Source organism: Chelmon rostratus, chromosome 6 (genome assembly GCF_017976325.1).
Source record: "Chelmon rostratus isolate fCheRos1 chromosome 6, fCheRos1.pri, whole genome shotgun sequence".
Taxonomy (NCBI): Eukaryota; Metazoa; Chordata; class Actinopteri; order Chaetodontiformes; family Chaetodontidae; genus Chelmon; species Chelmon rostratus.
The window spans coordinates 10,115,211-10,134,094 of record NC_055663.1 but is presented as its reverse complement, the minus strand read 5'-3'; the positions used below and the strand labels follow the sequence as shown (position 1 = coordinate 10,134,094).

The following is an 18,884-nucleotide window of genomic DNA, read 5'->3' as shown; positions in this document are numbered from 1 at the left end:
AAAGCAAATCCAATGCTCCTGATATCTGCACAACATTACAGAGATGTGCCATCAACAAGGTCACAGCAACATCCAGAGCTAATACCCACATCCAGCATGCACAGTGCAGCTCTGAGGTAAAAGCTGAAATCATCACAGAGAGTCTCCTCCACCACGTCTTCAGCACACTCCCTGACAGCATGAACCACGTTTACATGAGTACTTACTTGTGTATTGAGTAAAAGCGGTACTCTGTCCTTCAGTGAAACCATCACCTGCCACTGCAGTAACACTTATTTCATGCTGGACACCAGCAGTCAGGTTTGTAATATGTACATATGTCTCAGTCACATTTACAGTCTCAGTGAAATTTCCATCAGTCCACTGCACTCTATAGAAGGAGCTGTTTCCCTCTGGCTCAGTCCAGGTCAGAGACACAGAGGATGTGCTGATCTGAGAGACACTGAGATTCCTGACAGCTTCAGGTCCTGTGAGTGCAGGATAATTGTAGGATGAGGAAAAACAATTAGAGCAAACAAAAAAAAAAACAACACTGTGGCAGGTACAAAACCTACAATTGAGTGTGTTTCATCTCAGGAGAGCACAGCTGCCCATACAAAAAGGTACAATGACAAAAAGATGCAATTTAATGTAAGACTTAAGAATTAAGATAAGATAAAGATAAGATACAACTTTATTAATCCTCAGCCGGGGAAATTTGGGTCATTTGTTTCATTTAGTTGAATAATTATATCATATTAAATGTAGTATTTTCAGTTGACTGACCCTCATCCATCAATTGTGCTAGTGATGCAATTGGTCCCTCCTCAGTATAAGGTGGAGGAATAACCTCAGAGTAAGGATGAGGCAAAGAAATCAAATATAAGCGCTGTCATCAGCAAAAATGGAGTTCATCATCTTACTTGTATAGAGAACAATCTCAGCCATTTCACCCTCTGTTTTGTTATTTCCAGCCACTGCTATGACAGTAAAATTGTACTGCACTCCAGCAATCAGCTCAGTGACATTTGCTTTTGTTACAGTGACACTGACGGACCACTTAGTTGTCCCATCAGTCCACTGCACTCTATAGAAGGAGCTGTTTCCCTCTGGCTCAGTCCAGGTCAGACACACAGACCATGTGCTGATCTGAGCGACACTGAGATTCCTGACTACTTCAGGCTCTGTGAGGGCAGGAGGGGTGAACGCAAAGAGGAAAAATGACAGTGAAACATCATTTATCTATGATAAAGCATAACAATAACATCAACATACAAGATCTACAGAAGTATTTTGTCGCAAATTACATCTTATTTTTATGCCCAGCAAAATAAAAATTACAAATACTCAATAGTAATTAAATGCATATTTTAAATACATTGACTTGAAATACTGCCCATCTCTGAGTGAGATTCCTGAAAGCTTCAGGCTCTGTGAGGGCAAGCGGAGTGAGCGCAACGAGGAAAAATTTGTATACTTCTTCACATATGACAAAGTACAGGGATAGCACTGCATAAGGAAATCGTGTCTTACAATGTAAAACAAAATAAAATGTGTACTTACTTGTGTACGCTTGAACAGTGACTTTCTCTCCTTTAGTCTGGTCATCATCTGCCACTGCAGTGACACTTATATTGTACTGGACCCCAGAAGTCAGACCGGTGATGGTTGTAGATGTTTCTGACTGGTTTTCAGCCCCATTGACACTTCCATTTGTCCACTGTACAATATAGAAGGAGCTTTTTCCCTCTGGTTCAGCCCAGGTCAGAGACACAGAGGATGTTGTTGTATCAGTGACACTGAGATTCCTGACTACTTCAGGCTCTGTGAGGAGGAGGAAAGAAGAGACAAATACAGCATTTTCATCTGTGTATTTCATCTTTGTAGGTTCTTCATACTGAGGGCAGTCAGTTGTTTGCAGTCAGGCATGCTGAATCTGCAGCAACGCTAATGTACTACACTGTGTGGAGTCATTGTTGTAGACGTGGTTAGAGTTGGAAATATACAGTAAGTATAGACTTACTCGTTGTGACCTCTTTGCAGCAGTTCAAACAGTTAAAGAAGATTGAATTGACTGTTCCAGGGGTCAAACCAGTTATCGTACTGTCGCGTCTCGAGGTATCGTCCTCCATGGATAAGGTGCAGTTTGGTCCAAATGTGACTGTTGTCGTCGTTATTGTTAATGTTTCTGTGTCAGTGCTGTTACATGTGTCTAAGAGACGGAAGAAGAAGAATAACGAACCAAAGACGAACCATAAGAAATGAGCACAAATGGTTTCAAAAGAGCAAAATCTCTGCAGGCAAAGACATATTGACAGGAGTGATCTAAGTAATCAGCTGAAATTAAACACAAAATATAGTACAGCGTGAGAACTAATCTTTCTTGAACTACATAGAGACAAATCAAGAAATGTAGCACATCTAACAAAATAAAGAAACAGCACACTTGTGTACTTACTGACACATTCTGCTCGGGAGATCTGTGGAGAGAAAAGCAAAGTAAATGATCTTTAACCAGCAGAGGTCAGCATTGAGTTTAAAACAGCTTCAAAGCATCAAGTCGAAACCCAACCACCTGCTCAATGTCACAGGGCATCTGCAAATTCAGCACCAGCATGCTAAATTAAAATGATTCAATGGAACTACAGTTAAATAGGTAATTGGACACAAGCCTTTTATAAGCCCAGGTCATAGATAAAGGCACATATGTAGCCATGTTTTTTTAAGAAATCATTTTGCTGGCCCAAAATAAGTTAAATGTAAGTGTATGAAGTGTAAACATACTGGGATCAGCCTGTAAAAATAACCAGCATGTGCAAGTTTTTCATTGGAAAGTCTGAACTCGTAATAGCTACTAATAAACTTATAATTCATATCGACAAATAATTAAAGATTAAGCTTTGGTTTATTCATCATGACACTTCCTTTTCGATGGTGTAAACGAACACACAAAGGCTCGGTACTGTGGGATAAAGTCCCATTGTAACTGGTGAAAAGGTGCTTGAGTGCCAGTTAGAACAAACAAGGAAGTGAACCCTGGTAAAAACCCAACCATCGAGTATTATCAGGGTGTAATCATTCTGTGGCCTCGGTTAATGTTGTGTAAGGAACTGCTATTGAAAACACCGTTCTTCCTCCTTGCAGGATTACATGCATTGTGCTCCAAAACAGCTACAAACACATGCCGCAACGCTAACATCACACACTCAAGCACGTCGACACGCAGCTCTGTAGTTCTGCTGAGGTTATCATCTGTATGCTGGTGTCAGGCCTCTGATTCCACATTACTTATTAGCCAAAGCTTAAACAGCCCAGAGTCATTCACTGACATGTTGCCTTCCAGTCTGTTTAGCACACAGCTAAACATTAAACACATGGCATCATCGCTCAAACCTGCATCATTCTCTCACCCACAAAGATCACGGATAGGCTCAATCATTAACTCCTAACAATGACAGAATAGGCTTAAAGCATCACACAGCGTCGGGTTGGACTTTAAAATGCAATGTGACAGTGATGTGATGTTGTCGCTATGAAAAGGCCACTGTACATTTTATGAGAATTCATATGGATCTATACAAGTTAGCACTTCCGCTATCAAGTTTCCAATGTTCTTTAACTGATGTATGTTGTAAACATATTTCTGTTTATTTTATTCAAAAGGGATGATGCACATTAATTAACACGAGCCAGATTTAGCCATACAGGCTAATTTCCAACTGCAGTCCCTGGCGAGGTGATGGCATAGAAAAAGAGTGTTAAGACAACATCGCGTCATAGTAAAACAAGGACATAGCCATACGGCACGCAAAAAAACATTTAGTGTAGCTGTGTAGCCTGCCATGCTAAAGTGCACTATCGTTGCATGTACAGGAGATAAACCCTGTCTCCACAGTTGCAGGTATGTGGGTTTATGCATGGCTATATCTTTTGTTATTTTTCAGCGAGAAGATCTGGTGGAAAAATAAATCGCTCAGAGACATTCGCAGTAAAGTGTGTCCTTTCCTTACACACAACACAGTTAAATGTATTATGTACAGTTCTCAGAGGGGATGAAAAAGAGAAGACGGATCAGATGTAAAGATGTACGTGTCAACCAAATTTTCATCGACAATGTTATTTTTAAAGCAAGGCCGCAACTATCGATTGCTTTAATGACTGATTAATTATTTGGCTCTGTCTTTTCATTATGTCCATTAAGTTGTGAAAAATGCCACACCATAATTTCCCAGAGCCCAATGTGACCTTTTCGACTGCCTTGTTTTGTCTGACCAACAGTGTACAGTGCTACAGAATAGACAAAAGCAGCAAATCATTGGAAATTGATTTATCAACTATCAGCTATCATACAGACAGAATGTATTTATTTACTACATGGCTATAATGCTAGCTTGCATTAGTTTTAGCTGTGTGTACCTAATAAATTATAATAAACAGCTGAGTGCACATCTGTAATTGTTTTTTTTTTAACAATTTGCAACAATCTGTCCTTCATTATCATGTAGTGAAGCACAAACAATCTATTCGATTTTTTTTTCCTGAATAATTCAGAATTACAATTAATATTACAAATCCTGTACAACATGTTTTGGCAATATTGTTGTTAATTACAGTCATGCCAATAAAGCTATTTAAATGAGACATTTCATATAGAACAGAAAAGGCTTAACGACTCAAAATGATCAGACCAGGAAAAGAAGAAAGAAAATTAAATGTTGCTCTGTTCGCCCACCCATCCCTGGAGACGGGTGCCCTCGCCTTAACTTTTCCTTTTCTATTCACAGCGGTGACCCTTCCCTTCCTTCCAGTCCTGCGGGACTCTGTTCTTCTTTCTGAAGTGCAACGGTGCCACACAGTGGTGCATGACGAGTTCAAGGGTCCGGGACACGCTGGTGAAGGGTGTACTGATACTTTGTACTGAGACGCATTTAAACAAAATTATTTTTTTATCTTTAATGAAAGTCAGTATTTGATTCTTGAAAGTCTTCAAAGTCTTCTTGTCATACATTAACCAGCCAACGGACCGTTACTTTGAAATGCCACGTAGTACGAAACTACACCGTCACTTCAGATGGGTTTTATAAATTAACTGGAAGAATGGCCTGCATGAGGAAGTATACATCTGCATGACTATGCTTCTGCTGTTTGTGCACGGTGTTAGCATGGCTGGAGAGGCAGGGAGACCATCAATGGGTGTTAGACAATTTCTCACTGTCCACAATTTAGTTTCACGCTGAAAGTTTCCCTTCATTTTAGATGGCTTCTATGGTGGGAGCACTTTTCACTGTGGTAAAGATCCCCACTGTCCAGTAAAGATGTGCAAAGATAAGAAAGTCTTTCAAAAACAACACCAAAACCTTATTCCTTCTTTTTTTCTTATCAACAATTAGTTCCAAAAGATATATTAAGAATTGGTAAAACAATAATATAATAATGAAACTGTATTTGTATAGCTCAGCAAAGTTACAATGTGCCTTTCAGAGAGGAGAAAAACAAATGCTATCAAACACCACCTCTGCCACTGTCAAACACACTAATCCACGGTTTCTCTGCTAACTTACACATATGTAGATTTCTTTGTTGTGTTTTTGGCATTTTTACAGTATAAAGCTTCTACTTTCTCTGCAAATCCAATAATAAACACACACTGCCAACAAATACATACATCATCATTACACTAATGTGGGGAGAAGACATTGAGTGAACAGCGACAAATGTTACCAAAATGATAGAAATGTGCCAAATCCACAGATGAGTGAAGAGCGGCCGAGCAGTTTGCGCTAAAATGTACTTGTGACGCTCCCTCAATCCATCGTTACATAAAGAGCAAGACAGGAAATAACTCTTTGATTTTTTCTTATTGACAACAAATCCACCAAAAGGGCCAAACACTAACAGTGAACAGAGGTTTAGCCATGCGACTCTCCTCCATCAGGACTGGAGTTGCACCAGCTAAGAAACAAACCCACGCTTATCACTGAGCCGACTAAACTGAATGTATGGATGGTCTTCAGCCAGTGAAGCTCTTTGTGTCAAACTGTTAGAAAGGGTGCCACGTCATTGTTCCCACAGCCCACTATCCCGAGGGACAGAGGGACACTGGGAGGGTCCTTTCTGACATTTTTTGGACTATTGGGGTTTTGGAATAATGGGTCGTCGCAACAATGGGCAGCCCCCCTACAAAGTAGGTCCATGCAGCATCATATGCTAACCTAACTAGACTTAAAGACCCCCTCCAATGAAAATCATGTCTAACCTTGTTAACATGTCCAGATGGCGTTTTTTATGTAGGCTGGAGATGCAGATCTTTTATTTTAGGGTTGAACTTCTCTCCCAGCCTGGTCATTTACGGGACCCCCCTCTTGACCAGTCTCTGCTCTTCTATGGTTTTGCTCCTGACCCTCTGGTGCCCGACCTGAGCCCGGTCCGGTATGGCTCAGCTGAACTCAGCTGCATCCTGATCCGCACTGAGCGAACTGAAGACCGGCATCCAGCCAAGTTTTAAAGGAAGAACTTTCTGAAAGCAGCCTGTTCAACTTCTGTGTTTTAACACAACAGAAGTTAGAACTGAAGAAACTCTGAACCCTGCACACTCAACCAAGTGGTGTGCGAAGATGTTATCCGCTTGTTGCGAGAGAGGGAATGGGAGGCATGAAGACAAACCGAGTCCAGCCGAACCACCACGTGGGAGTAAACACGCCTGAGGAAGGCCTGCGTCCATCCTCACTACCATTATTCACAGCTTTATCTGCTACACAGTACAACGGTCCTCATTCCTCAAAGACACGTTCTGTTTTCTGTTGCAACACTGCAAAAGGAGAAATGGCGAGCCTTCATGTATGACCACAAATCCGAACAGCACCGTTTTGAAAATTTTCTTTTATCCATTCACTGGGTCCAATAATGTTAGCCTAGTTAGCCTGCCAAGTTACATGATGATTCATGTCAAACGCTGACTGGACATTTTATATGGTCTCGGAGATGTTGAAGAAAACGTCACTCAGAACAGTTTGTCTGCTAGCTGAGCTGCTGCTGATGGTTACATTCATTCAAAACTTCCCGACTTTGGGGTTGTTCATGAAGAAAGCACATCGTGATAGCGGTATTCCTCGGAAGCTGCTAGTGTAGCACTGGCAACAAAAGTTTGGGTGATTGTGATGAAGGCACATGGTAGAAGTTTTCCTTCAGGGCAATGAGACTAACTGGGAGTCAAGAATGATCGCTGCATGCCTGCCAAGTTAACGGAAATCTGTGGCCAGTGATTGAAATCCACTCCCACAGCCCTCACATGCACACAAAAAGGAAAACATGACAAGCATCATGAACCAATCAGAGTAATTATGGTACATAAGTGTGAGAGCGTGATACTGAAGCAACCCTGATACAGAACCTAGATGCAGTGCACGATGACAGTTACACTGTCTGTTCAACCCTTTCCTGCTATGACGGGTTGCCATGCCATGAAACAGTCTGTGCGTTTGTCAGCTCGATTCTTTTCCTTCATAGTTGCCGAGGTGTGTTCATGCAGTCTGAATCAGGCGTGTGGTGGAGGGGGGGGTGTTGAGTACCACCACTAGGAGTCACCAGAGGCATACATTTTCAAATCTTACACACATGTAGTCGGTTGTATTTTTATCTTCTCTTATCTTTGTTTTTTTTTTTAACATGACCGAAATTTAATTCAAATCTGTTGTCTTATTGGTTGATTGAGGCTATTGTCATGACGCCGTCAATGCTTCAATAAAAGCTGGATCAGAGAGTTTTTCTATTTGCAAGCAATTAACGACAGATACTTTTACCTCTGAACCTCAGTTTTCAAGCCAATGTGGATGCAGAACCCTTTCAGTACTGAGCAAAAATTAAACTCTGAACATCTAAAATTTCGTGAAAACTGGGCAAAGTCCATCTGCGGATGAAGATCACGTGACACGATCAAAACAGGCTAGCTGCTTAATGTTTGGTAGGTGCGTATATTCCGTGAGCTCGATTGAAAGACTAGCTCGTGTGGTGAAAAGACATTTTCATTTAGTCGCACATAAACTTGGTGAACACAACAACAGAACGGCTGCTGCTGGCCCCAGATATAAAACTGTCTGTGTCGGAGCAGAGTCTGACGAACTCGCCCTCCTCAAGCTCCACAAGAATATGGTAAAGGTCACATACCAGAATGTGAAAGCTCCATCTTAATGCTGTGACAGCCTCATGTTAAACTGACCTGCGGGGCTGTGACTCCTCTGAGCTGGGATTCTGAAATGTTTTATTTCCCTTGGCGCTCGTCCTAAGTATTACTTATTTTCTCCTGACTAAATAAACAAAACAATGTCTCAGGCCGTTACGCCTTGGCGCTGACTCAGAGAGCAGAATCAAGCCAAGCTCAAAGTCCCATTTGGGAAATGCTGCCCTAAAAATCCTGAAGTTCAAATAATTTACATCATTTTTGAAGCATCCACTGGGACTCAGCTCCACCCATCTGTGCATCCTCCCGCCCTGCTTTCACCCTCAGCTCAAGTCTCAGTCAGACCTTACAGGGTCACCTTGATTACTGGCCAGTCCATTAAGATTCCTGTTCTTTCTACCTGATATTGTTTATGTTCTTATGTTTGTATAAAATCGCTAATAGTAGTAGCTTATTCGTCTGTGGAAGCCACTAAAAGAGGAGGAGAACAATGGTCCAGCTAGCTGTAGCCCAAAGTATGAAGCTCTACAGTTCTTAGAAGCTCTCCAGGGTTCCTCCTTGTAGCCGACTTTCACTTGAGGAGCAATGTTCAGTGTTCGCTGTGAAACATGACCCTTTTGCCCTGTGTACTGTATCTGTGCCCTTTGACTGGGCCCGTCTGCAGGAGGAGGAGGAAATGGCTGTACTGACCACTATATAAACATTACATCAACCCTAAAGGCAGCCTGCCTGCCACTCTCTGATTCCCTTTCATTCCTCGCAGTCTGCCTTTGCTGCTCGCCTCCTGATAACGCCCCAGTTCCTTCCTCCATAATAACACTCAGACCCAAAAACAATCCAGAAATCACCTTAAAGGCTGTTTGCTCGGGGATCAGCCCATTTAACCTTAGCTCCTTATAATCTGATAACCATGAATAAAAACATCAAGAAAAAAACGCACAATCCTTCATTTCTGCTCCTTGAATTACGCAACGCTGCACGAGGTTGAGGAGTTGCTGGTGGTGCCCTTGATGACTTGCTGAGTGGAGAAAGTGGACTCCCGTACAGCTGTAATTTCTGCAAAATCATGTTATCTGACTCAAACCAAAACGTGTGTGTGTGTGTGTGTGTATGTGTGAAACACTCAAGCTTCACAAGGAAGAAATGCAGCATGTTGCTGATAGTCAGTTTTCTTTGTATTCTTCCATTTTCCTTTGTTTCTTCCTTCTCTTCTTCTATCTTTTGTAGTAGCTTTATTTTTCCAGCTGTCTGGTGTGTGTCAGTGCCACCGACGCTTCACTTTATTCTCCATGTTTTCTGTTTTGTTTTCCTCTCGCAGCGGTTATGTGTTGACATGTCATGTCCTCGACTTGATTTTGTTGGTTGTACATAGCGCCATGAGAGCTTTTTTGTTTTTTCATCTTAGCAGCAAAAGGTAACCCTGCCATGTGGCACAGACGCAGGTTTCTTTAGCCATGATACATATGTACAAACGTCCAACCTCTTCATATTTGAATCCTGCATGCTTGTAATTGTAATTAAGTGGTGAAGTCAAATTGAGTCAAATAAAGCACTGAAAAATGTGTGTTTTTGGGTCAGTAGCTGTTGCAATACAAACGACAAATTAGGAAATGGTTAATTTCCAAAGATGATTTTTTTTTAAAGCTCGCAACATTTGTCTGTGTATTCAGCTTTAAAGACAGCTTGTGTATATGTGTATGTGTGTGTGTGTGTGTGAGCACATCACAAGCTACATCCTCTCCACGAACTTTCCACTTCAGCACGCAGAAGTCCACGTCCTGATGCAAACAGATGTGTGGTGAGATCTGTGAAAGTTGCAATTCTCACTTTCTTCTGTGGCCGCTAATGAATTGGCAGCTCGTTCTCTATTTTAAGTTCATTGCCTCAGTAGCTCATGGGCGACCTACTCATTGTTTCTGTGCGAACATAACTTCCTGGCACTTCCTGAGCCCACCCAGAGACCTCCGATAACAGGTCTGAACAGCATAAAGGACTTCACGCTGTACTTCGTACCCCCGACTCATTAAGGTCAAATAAAGGAAGACGAGAGCCACACGCCATTGGCTAATAAATCAGCACTTGTCTGACTGGAGCTTGTCTAGGTTTGCTTAAAGCCACCGTATCACTGGACAGACTGTACTGTTCCTTCCTCTGCACCGTGCCATGTGTAACCCTCTCACGTTAGTCTGAATGGATGGTCATTTAAATCACAATACAAAGGGCTTAACATTATACACGTGATATTAACTAAAAAGTAAATATCACCACAATTGGTCATGTATTAATGTTTAATTGTATCAGCTGACTGATTCTGCTATGCAACACTGAGATCTTTGCCTCCGATTACGGTTTCCCCTCGTCAGGGGAACCATGACCTCTGACCTCTCTTAAACTATGAGGCAATGAGCAGTTGACACCACAGGGCACTTAAAGGGAACATGTGCTGCAGCGTACCTCTTAAAAGGTCAGTTCAAACACATTACAAAGATATTTCCTCATTCACACCTCTAGTGATCAGTACTTCTGTTTCAGCTATTTATATTTATGAATAAAGGCCCACACCATCACTAATTTTATCGCTGAATTCAAAACAGCCAAACATGGGCCAAACTCTGATGATCTTGATATTTAGGATACACATTTATGATGAACCTACACTGGACTTTTTTGAAAATGTTGATGCTAATATACTATTCTATTAAGGAATGACAACTGAAGATAAAAGATGAAATTTATGTACATCATAGCCCTCCTTATGGGAAACTTACTTATCTGCAGTGGCAGTTGGAACTGGTTTAGATGAAATAAGAGTTTTATTTTTACAAGTTCTTTTTCAGCAACATCTCTATACACATGCAAGTTAGTGAGAAACAAATGAACTAAGTGGAGAAATGATCAAAACTTTGTGTTGGTTCCTCTGATTTAGACCAAATCTACTATTGGTTTGTTCTTTTTCTACATCCCGACGTGTTTTATACATTTGTATCCTGTATTTCGGTTAGCAATGTTATAAAACTCTGAAAGAGAAATTCAATCTTATCATCCTCCCGTGGAATACTATAGGAACATGAATCATAAAAAAAATGTCAAAAGCCGTGTCTAAAAATATCCGCTGCCTCCAAAAACTCCCCGTACACCATGGCTTTAGCTGTGAGTGTGTTTGTCTCCAGGTACAGTATCACCCTCCCACGCCACAGCCCTGCCGCTGCTATCACGGGCCACATCAGACACTATGGAAATGAGTGACGTAGTATTTACCATCCCCAACACTGCGCTGCCTGGCGCAGGGTGCTGAGCTCCTGGATGCAGATACCCATCTGAGTACAATGCACTTGCACATTAGAGCTTCCTCCTAATGCTGCTGGCCATGCCACAGGAGGAACATGTGCATGAACGCATCCGTGCCCACGACCACAGAGTTTGGTCACGGAGGGTTGGGCCATTACATTGATCATAGAAGTGTGACCAGCGTGATGTTTGAGAAGTGTTAGAGTGTGGGGTGTGATGTGTTCTCGTCTGTGGGGAAAGAACAGCAGAGAAAACACACTGTAGGTAGTATTTTCCGGTGACTGGCTCCTTTGTGCTGTATTAAAGGGTATAATTACTGCCTTTAAACTGTCAAACAGTTTATGACTGTACATGTCCTTTCCCTTTTTAAATCTAGACTCTGAAGAGAAGTGCATACTGGGACAGACTCCCACCCCGTACGACCCTTGAACATAAATATCTGTATGAAATTTCATGGCAATGGCTGTTGATGAATTTCACTAAAAAACGGGGGATAGTAATATCTACTATGGACCCAGGAGGACGTCGAGCATCTTCAGGTGTTGTTGAAGCAGACCTCAGTCACACAAACTCCTCTCCTCCAGAAACCTGGAAAGAGGGCAGACTCAAAGAACACAGAGGCAAAGCTCAAGCACACCGTTCACACAGGCAGGAGAAAGGAAACAAGTCCAGAGGGAGAGAGAGACGAGGACAACATGCCCATAAGGACAGCGAGAGGCGAGAGGAGAGGCTGATTCACCTGGAGGACAAAGATCCCCGATAGTTCAGCGAGCAGTTAATAGCTCAGCTGCCTCCCGTTTACGACCAAGTGTCAGATTAGGATTGTGTCTGTGACTATCGCGGCCTTTTAATGTTTTCAACAGGGAAGTAACGTAGTGTGTGAATCGCAGCTGAACAGACGCCAGTGAGAAGCTCTTTCAAAACTCCTCGATTTAGATGCATCTATTCGAGTACTGACGACCTCTCCGCTGTCATCCTCGGAGCTGTGCCTCCAGTTCATTTAGTCAACTGAGTTTCTCAGCATCTGGTTGACATCGCACTACTGAGCAACAACCTCTCAAACAGCCACTGACTGCCTGCTAAATGGTCATTTTGCACCAGGGTTGCAGCGGTATGAGATACCCATGGTTGCATGGGATCCTGGTATTACATAATTATTAGCAATTATCATTATTATCAGTTACAATGACCCTTAAAGGGAAAAAAGGTGGGGTTTTTTTGGTTGAACAACTTCAGTGACTTAACTCTAATATGGTAGAGTTCAATACTGTAGATAAGCAAATGTACATGACATGATAAGCATCAGTGTTCACACCATAGTTACCGTACCGCTGCAGCACTATTTTGTACTAATGCGGCATTTAAAATCGTACTCAATGCACCGTAGCATTCACTCTGGAGAAACAGTATGAGTGAAATAATTACTTTCATCCCCACTGCAGCCTTGCCTGACCATGACTGGCTCTCAGGCCGGAGGTAAAATGATGGCTATCTGCTGACAATAAGGCCTTTGAGGACGAGAGAGGAGCCTGTGTCTCATTTACATGGACTGGGGAACTGTGACTCTTTGTAATTCGTCGTGTACACGCCGAGCTTCCACTCGCAACGCCGGTCAGGGGCAGCATGTTCGGGGATGTTCATTTGAGGCTGGACTGTCTGGATACAGAATGGCTGAAAGTGGGTGGAGGGAGCAGCATTCCACAAAGGAGGACCTGTGACTTTTGCACTTTAGATCAATGATGAGATGCAAGACACCAGAGGGCTTACGCTTTCTAGTTTGGATGCAATGAGAAGAATACATTTTGGAAGACGGACGCTTGTGTTCAGATGCACACGTCATTGCTCGTCATTTTATAGTAGTGCGCATTTTATAGCAGCTAGCCCAGAAGGACAGTGTTCATCACACAGACGCCATAGCCACAGACGGGCCAGTTCTTGTAAGTGTTAGAAAACGTCACATTTCCTTGTTCCAAGATGCTTCCCACTGATAGCAACGTCACCGTCCTCTCATTTCAGCATGTTGCGAACAGACCACAGACAAAGAAAGACAGAGACATAGATACAGTGGATGGGATCAGAGAAAAGCTCCGTTCCAAAACTCATGCAAAGTGTTGTACTTTTCCTGGGTCATTACTGGGTGAGGGCCAAGCCGTGACTTGGCACGCACGGCCTCTAGATTGCCCTGCTTTACTTCTCGACCTACTTTTACGCCAATTTCAGACCAAACAATGACATGAAAGCTGCCCAATACAAGAGGAAGATGTGCAACATATCAACTACTGAGAGGACGTTGCTTTAAGCAGAAGAGCTGTGTCTTTAAAGACTGAATGAGGCTGAAAGAAAGGACAGAATCATTAAAGAACTGAAAAATGACTTAGTGTTTAATATAAATTTAATAAGAAATACTTACATATCAAACCTAATGTCCGCACAGACAGACAAATATATGGAATGAGACTGAATGTGTGACTGAAATCAGTTAAGTATGTAAAATAAATAATTGTGCGGTTCCTGCACAATAAAAACTTTCCTCCTTCAAACAAGTTTGGCATGGCATTACGTAAAAAGCAGTGATTTTATGTTGTTATAATGAGATCCAGTCAAGGCTACAAGGTGCTACAATCTGCTCCACCTCACGTAAACTAGCAAAGACTTGTTAACACAAATGAATTCGGTTACATTTCATGTCAGGAAGGAGATGGTGAGACTCTGCATTCGGACCCGCTGGATGCATAGCTGACCACATCAGATGCTCTTGCCTTAAAGGCCTTTCACATCGTTTTCTATTATTTTGCCTGATTGTGCCTCTTCAGAGATCTTACTGGTTCATGGAGTTTGGTGAGCTGACGTTATTCCACCCCAACAGGTTTAACTGGGCACGGAACGAGTGACATAATGATAATACTGTATATCAGACAGTGGCATCTTTTACAACACATTCATGTACCGGAGGGGAATATAATAATATGATTATAGCAATTAAGTGTCCTGTTAAAATGAAGAAGAATCGCTAACAGCTTGTTGAAAATGAGCTACAATACACTTAGTAGTGTATGTGTTCAGTCAGCCTGTCGTATCCTCATCAGGTGAAAGAGGCCTGTGAGATATAGACTCGTGACGAGCATCATTCACTGTATGAACATCATGTCTACAATTATTAGATCTCTTTTAAAGGGGAACTTCATTTTAAAACCAAGACACACACTAAGTAAAGCAGAACACTTTACCAGAAGCATTCAAAAGGCATAGTTAAGATCCAGACTGTGACGTGCAGTTGAGCGGATTATTAGCGTTTTTGATGGTTGAAATGCGACATGTACGGTATGGAAAATGTCAGTATGCAAAAAATTTCCTTTCAGGGAAGCAAAATATTTCCCCTTCTTCTACTGTAACTTCCTTTTTCCAAAGTGACATTGTTTCTGACCTGACTGACCTGACTGACTAAATCACTGAAGCGCTGAGATGTGGGGAAGCCGTTCACCGAGTTTCAGTCTTGTAGCCTTTAGAGCTCTTGAGATAGTCATCATGTTCCGTCATGTTTCACTTATTCCTCATAGAAAAGCATTAAAAGCAATTTCAACAAAACATTGATAAGAAATCAGCCGTCACAGATATCAGCACCAAACGTCATAGCACCTATTATTATTATTACCCATCACTTATTGTTTGGAATATTGAGTGTAGCTGCTGGTAAAGGAATGACAAAGAAATGGCTTAAGCCAGATACCTCATCCAGAGAGGACTGTTATCATACCATTTATGAAATCTTTGTAATGACAAGAATCGCCTTCTGTGAGGCTTCAGGAATCTAATTTTGAAGAAATTTGGGAAAAGTATAAAATGTATATTAAGAATGCTCTTCATTTGTTTTCATTTGTTTAATTATTTTTTTTCTCTTTGCTTATCTATTTATTTAAAATGACAGACACCCCATGTTCTGCTTTTGTGTTGTATGACTACGCTGTAAAAAGTTGACTTGATGGCTCACTCTCACTAAGGACGACTGTGTGAACAGCTGCTGTTGTGTGATTCCATATGAGGGAAAAATATAAACAACAACAACAAAACAATTTCTCACTTGGTTAATATCCTGAAGGCTGAATTTCAAGTGTCCAAAAGCTGCAGAGGAGCAAACAGGCCACTGATCTGTCAGCAGGGCGGCAGGCTTCACCTCTAAACAAGAAAGTCCTGACTGTCGTGTCTCTGAGCTTTGGGACAAATTACTTCTGATCACAGCTTGCTGGTCTGCCGTTCAAAGCGCAACAACACTGGATTCTTTCTCTTGCCTGAACAACATTTATTCACAGTCTCAAAATGATGGAAAATCCGCTTGAGACTGAAGCACGCAATTACAGCCGACCTGCCTTCTCTGCACAATATTAAAAACAACTGCGTGGTAGCAGCTTTACATTTGCATATGTATACTGTACCTGTGTTCACCTCTGCTCAACATATGTACTATTCATAGAAGTGGACTACATTTACAGGCCGTTGCACCTTTACTTCCTTACTGGAACCAATGCACTTTTCATGCCATTAGAGCACAAAGAATCTGAGTGTTTCACCAGAACACAACAAATTAGCACATTTATGAACTAATAAGACTAAATAATCTTGACTAAGTTCTTCTTACTAGCTTTTTGTTGTATTCTGCAACTATGGAAGGAGTATTTTGCAGTTTTATTTTACCCATGTGTGCAGATGGAGGCTGCAGGTTCAGTCAGCGAGACTCTGCTAAACAAATGCAGGAGTGACGGAGGCATGCAACAGCTTTAAGTTTCACCTTTTACTACACTTACAGCTCAACTAAATTCAACTTTGAGCCCCAAATCTGCTGACCTGTACAAGATGTGTCCAGTGTCAGACAGGAAGTGGATTATTATTGGTGCTGCATTGGACTGCGATGAAGAATGGAGAATTTCACTTTGTCTAACTGAGAATTATTTATTCATACATGATGGTAATACCAAGATTTGATCGGTAAACATCTGAAAGGATGTGGTTGCCAGGTTAGAAAATGTATACTGAGTGTATATTTAGATGTTCCATTTTGTCCTCACACCTAAAAGCTGTGAGAGTGTTTTTCTTCTCAAATGTCTCTACGGTGAAGTTCTGGTTGAGGTGTGGCAAATATGTGAAAGGAAGCCATCACTGAAGTCACTCGAAGCTCAGGTCTCTGGTCTCAAAGTCACAAATTTGACATTTTAGATAAGACTTTATTAATCTCACAGTGGAGAAATTTTGAGCGCATAAATACCCACCCACCCTCCTCCCTCAGAGGTTTTGAAGCATAAAGCCATCACACCACCGCTGCCACAAGAGGCTGATTCAATTTATTAAAATGTGTCGTCATCTAGACGACAAAAAAAAACATGCAGGTCAGTCAGAGGAAAGTTTGGGAAAAGGGCCTCCTGATGACGCTCTTTTGTAAAGTGCTTCATCATTCGTAATTATAAAACTCAAAAATAAAATTTGAACTTTTCCAACTTTTACTATCACTTTTTATTGTGGTTACAACAAAACACCCCCACTAGTTAGTCCTTAAAGTCACCAAAAGTCAGGAGACACCTCTCTGTCTGCTGCACTGGATTCCCTCAGTATTGTTGCACCTCATAAAGTGGTGGATCGGAGTTGTGGCTGCAGGAGTGACAGGGACACTTCGCTGCACCTCATTCCATTCCTGACCCCTTTGTGCTGGCCACACATATCTTCACATGCCATTCTCAACCTCTCTCACCCCCCCTCTATCTCTCTCTCTCCAGAAAGACCAGTGGAACAAGGACAGGTGGGTTTGTGGCTGCAGTATGTTCTGTTATGTAAAGCTTGGCACAGGTCAGGTCACTAGATACTGAGCTGCAGTCCTGAATAAGCAACTGACCAATAAAGAGTCCAAATGTTAAGCAGCTCATTAGAGTGCCTGCCTTGATTATTATTAAAGAATGAAGAAAATGCATTTTTGTCTCCATACATGAGCGGTTAGACTACTGTATTCTCTCTATGTCAGTAAATAGCCCACTATTGTTAAAGCTCTCTTCATCTGAAGGTCGGCGGATTAATTACGCGCTGACATAAATTTGAATCCAATTGCAGCTCTCAAAGGACCATCATTCATCTTACTGTGAGCCATTACTTTCTCTGTCTGTCACCGAGCACCAAACTGTTCTGCGACTTCTCTCTCAATCTGCACCACCTTCTCACTCCAGAGAAGTGTTTGACCTTACAGCGCAGCTACCTGCGCAACAGGTGCGCTCACACCTGCGCGGTAAAAGCCGACCCGATCGTCCGAACATTGCCCCACGAGCAAAGCAGCACCACTTTTGAACTGAATGAACGTCTTACCTCGAGCAGAGAGCTGAGGAGCAGCAGAGTCCACAGAGGGACGCTGACGCGCGGCTCTGGCTTCATGATGGCGCAAGCTGGGGGCGAAAAGAATCAAGTCGCTTCTTCAGCGGCTGCGCGCTGTCATGTCCAGACCTCTTTCTGGCTTGAAAAGACAAAGCCTTGACTTTCTCACTCCAAACGCGCTCCGACTCGCAACAGGACTACGACGGGCTGCCACATCAGGAGGATTAAAAGTCGGAGAGGAGAACTTTTCTCTCCTCCTCGCTGTTCACGGGGAGGAGCGGCGGACCCGGCGCGTCACTCCGGGAAGTTTTTCGGCGAGGTCTGCCACTCCTCTCATCATCAGCTCTGCCTCAGTCTCCGAGTCCCGGCTTCAACAGGCTGACCCTGCACTGTGAGCAAAGGGCTGCCCGGTCATGCACAAATGAAGAAGACTCATCCCACATTCTTGCCATAGCTTGGACACGCAGGGTGGAGGAATGCCTCAGTGACACCGCACAAAGCCGCGCTGCCAAGGCTAATGGTTTTTTCGGAAACTTCCCTTAAGTTATTGGCCTAGTTTCACTGTTACAAGCCAGTGATGAGCAGAGGCGTAAAGAGGAATTATGGGCTCATAATCAGGAGAGGGGACTGCAGGCTGGGGGGGCAAATCAGGGCCTGTCACGTGATGCTGAGGGAGATCAGTGCTGGTATACAAACATATATTAGACATTTTCTGAGCATCACAAAACAGCTATTTCATTGCTTGCCTGAGCTAACAATTATTAAAATCATCGACAGATTGATTTGTTTATACAGTGACAAGATGGTCATCACATGTTCCCAGAGCTTAAACCGCCAGCTTCATATCACTCCTCCCATTCAATTTACAATGACATAAAACAAAGAATCTGCCATGAGGCGCTGCGCTCAGAGCAGGTTTGACATTTTGGCTAGATAAATTATTTGTGATTAAATGAATGTGAAAATGTCTGTTATTTTTCAGCCGATTGACTAATTAATAAATCGACTCATCATTTTGGCAGCGAAAGGGCAAAGAAAGATGCTGGTGACACATGCTATATAAGAACATCTACCCAAGCCACAACCAACGCGCCAA

The 18,884-nt window shown here is 42.4% G+C and overlaps 1 protein-coding gene across 5 annotated transcripts in view; it reads right to left on the bottom strand.

Moving 5' to 3' along the window:
* LOC121607927 (receptor-type tyrosine-protein phosphatase eta) overlaps positions 1-18,044 on the bottom strand; it is a 38,821-nt gene extending 20,777 nt beyond the window's left edge. For 3 of the 5 annotated variants that reach the window (XM_041938975.1, XM_041938977.1, XM_041938978.1), the window contains exons 1-5: positions 17,783-18,044; positions 2,438-2,459; positions 2,003-2,191; positions 1,543-1,803; positions 207-467 (exon numbers count right to left, since the gene is read on the bottom strand). In XM_041938975.1, coding sequence (XP_041794909.1) covers positions 207-467; positions 1,543-1,803; positions 2,003-2,191; positions 2,438-2,459; positions 17,783-17,848 — 799 coding nt within the window. In that variant the 5' untranslated portion in view covers positions 17,849-18,044. Of the gene's footprint in view, positions 1-206; positions 468-902; positions 1,313-1,542; positions 1,804-2,002; positions 2,192-2,437; positions 2,460-17,782 lie in introns of those variants that run through there. The other 2 variants (XM_041938980.1, XM_041938979.1) reach the window with 2 other exon arrangements.
* Positions 18,045-18,884: the final 840 nt, after the last annotated feature.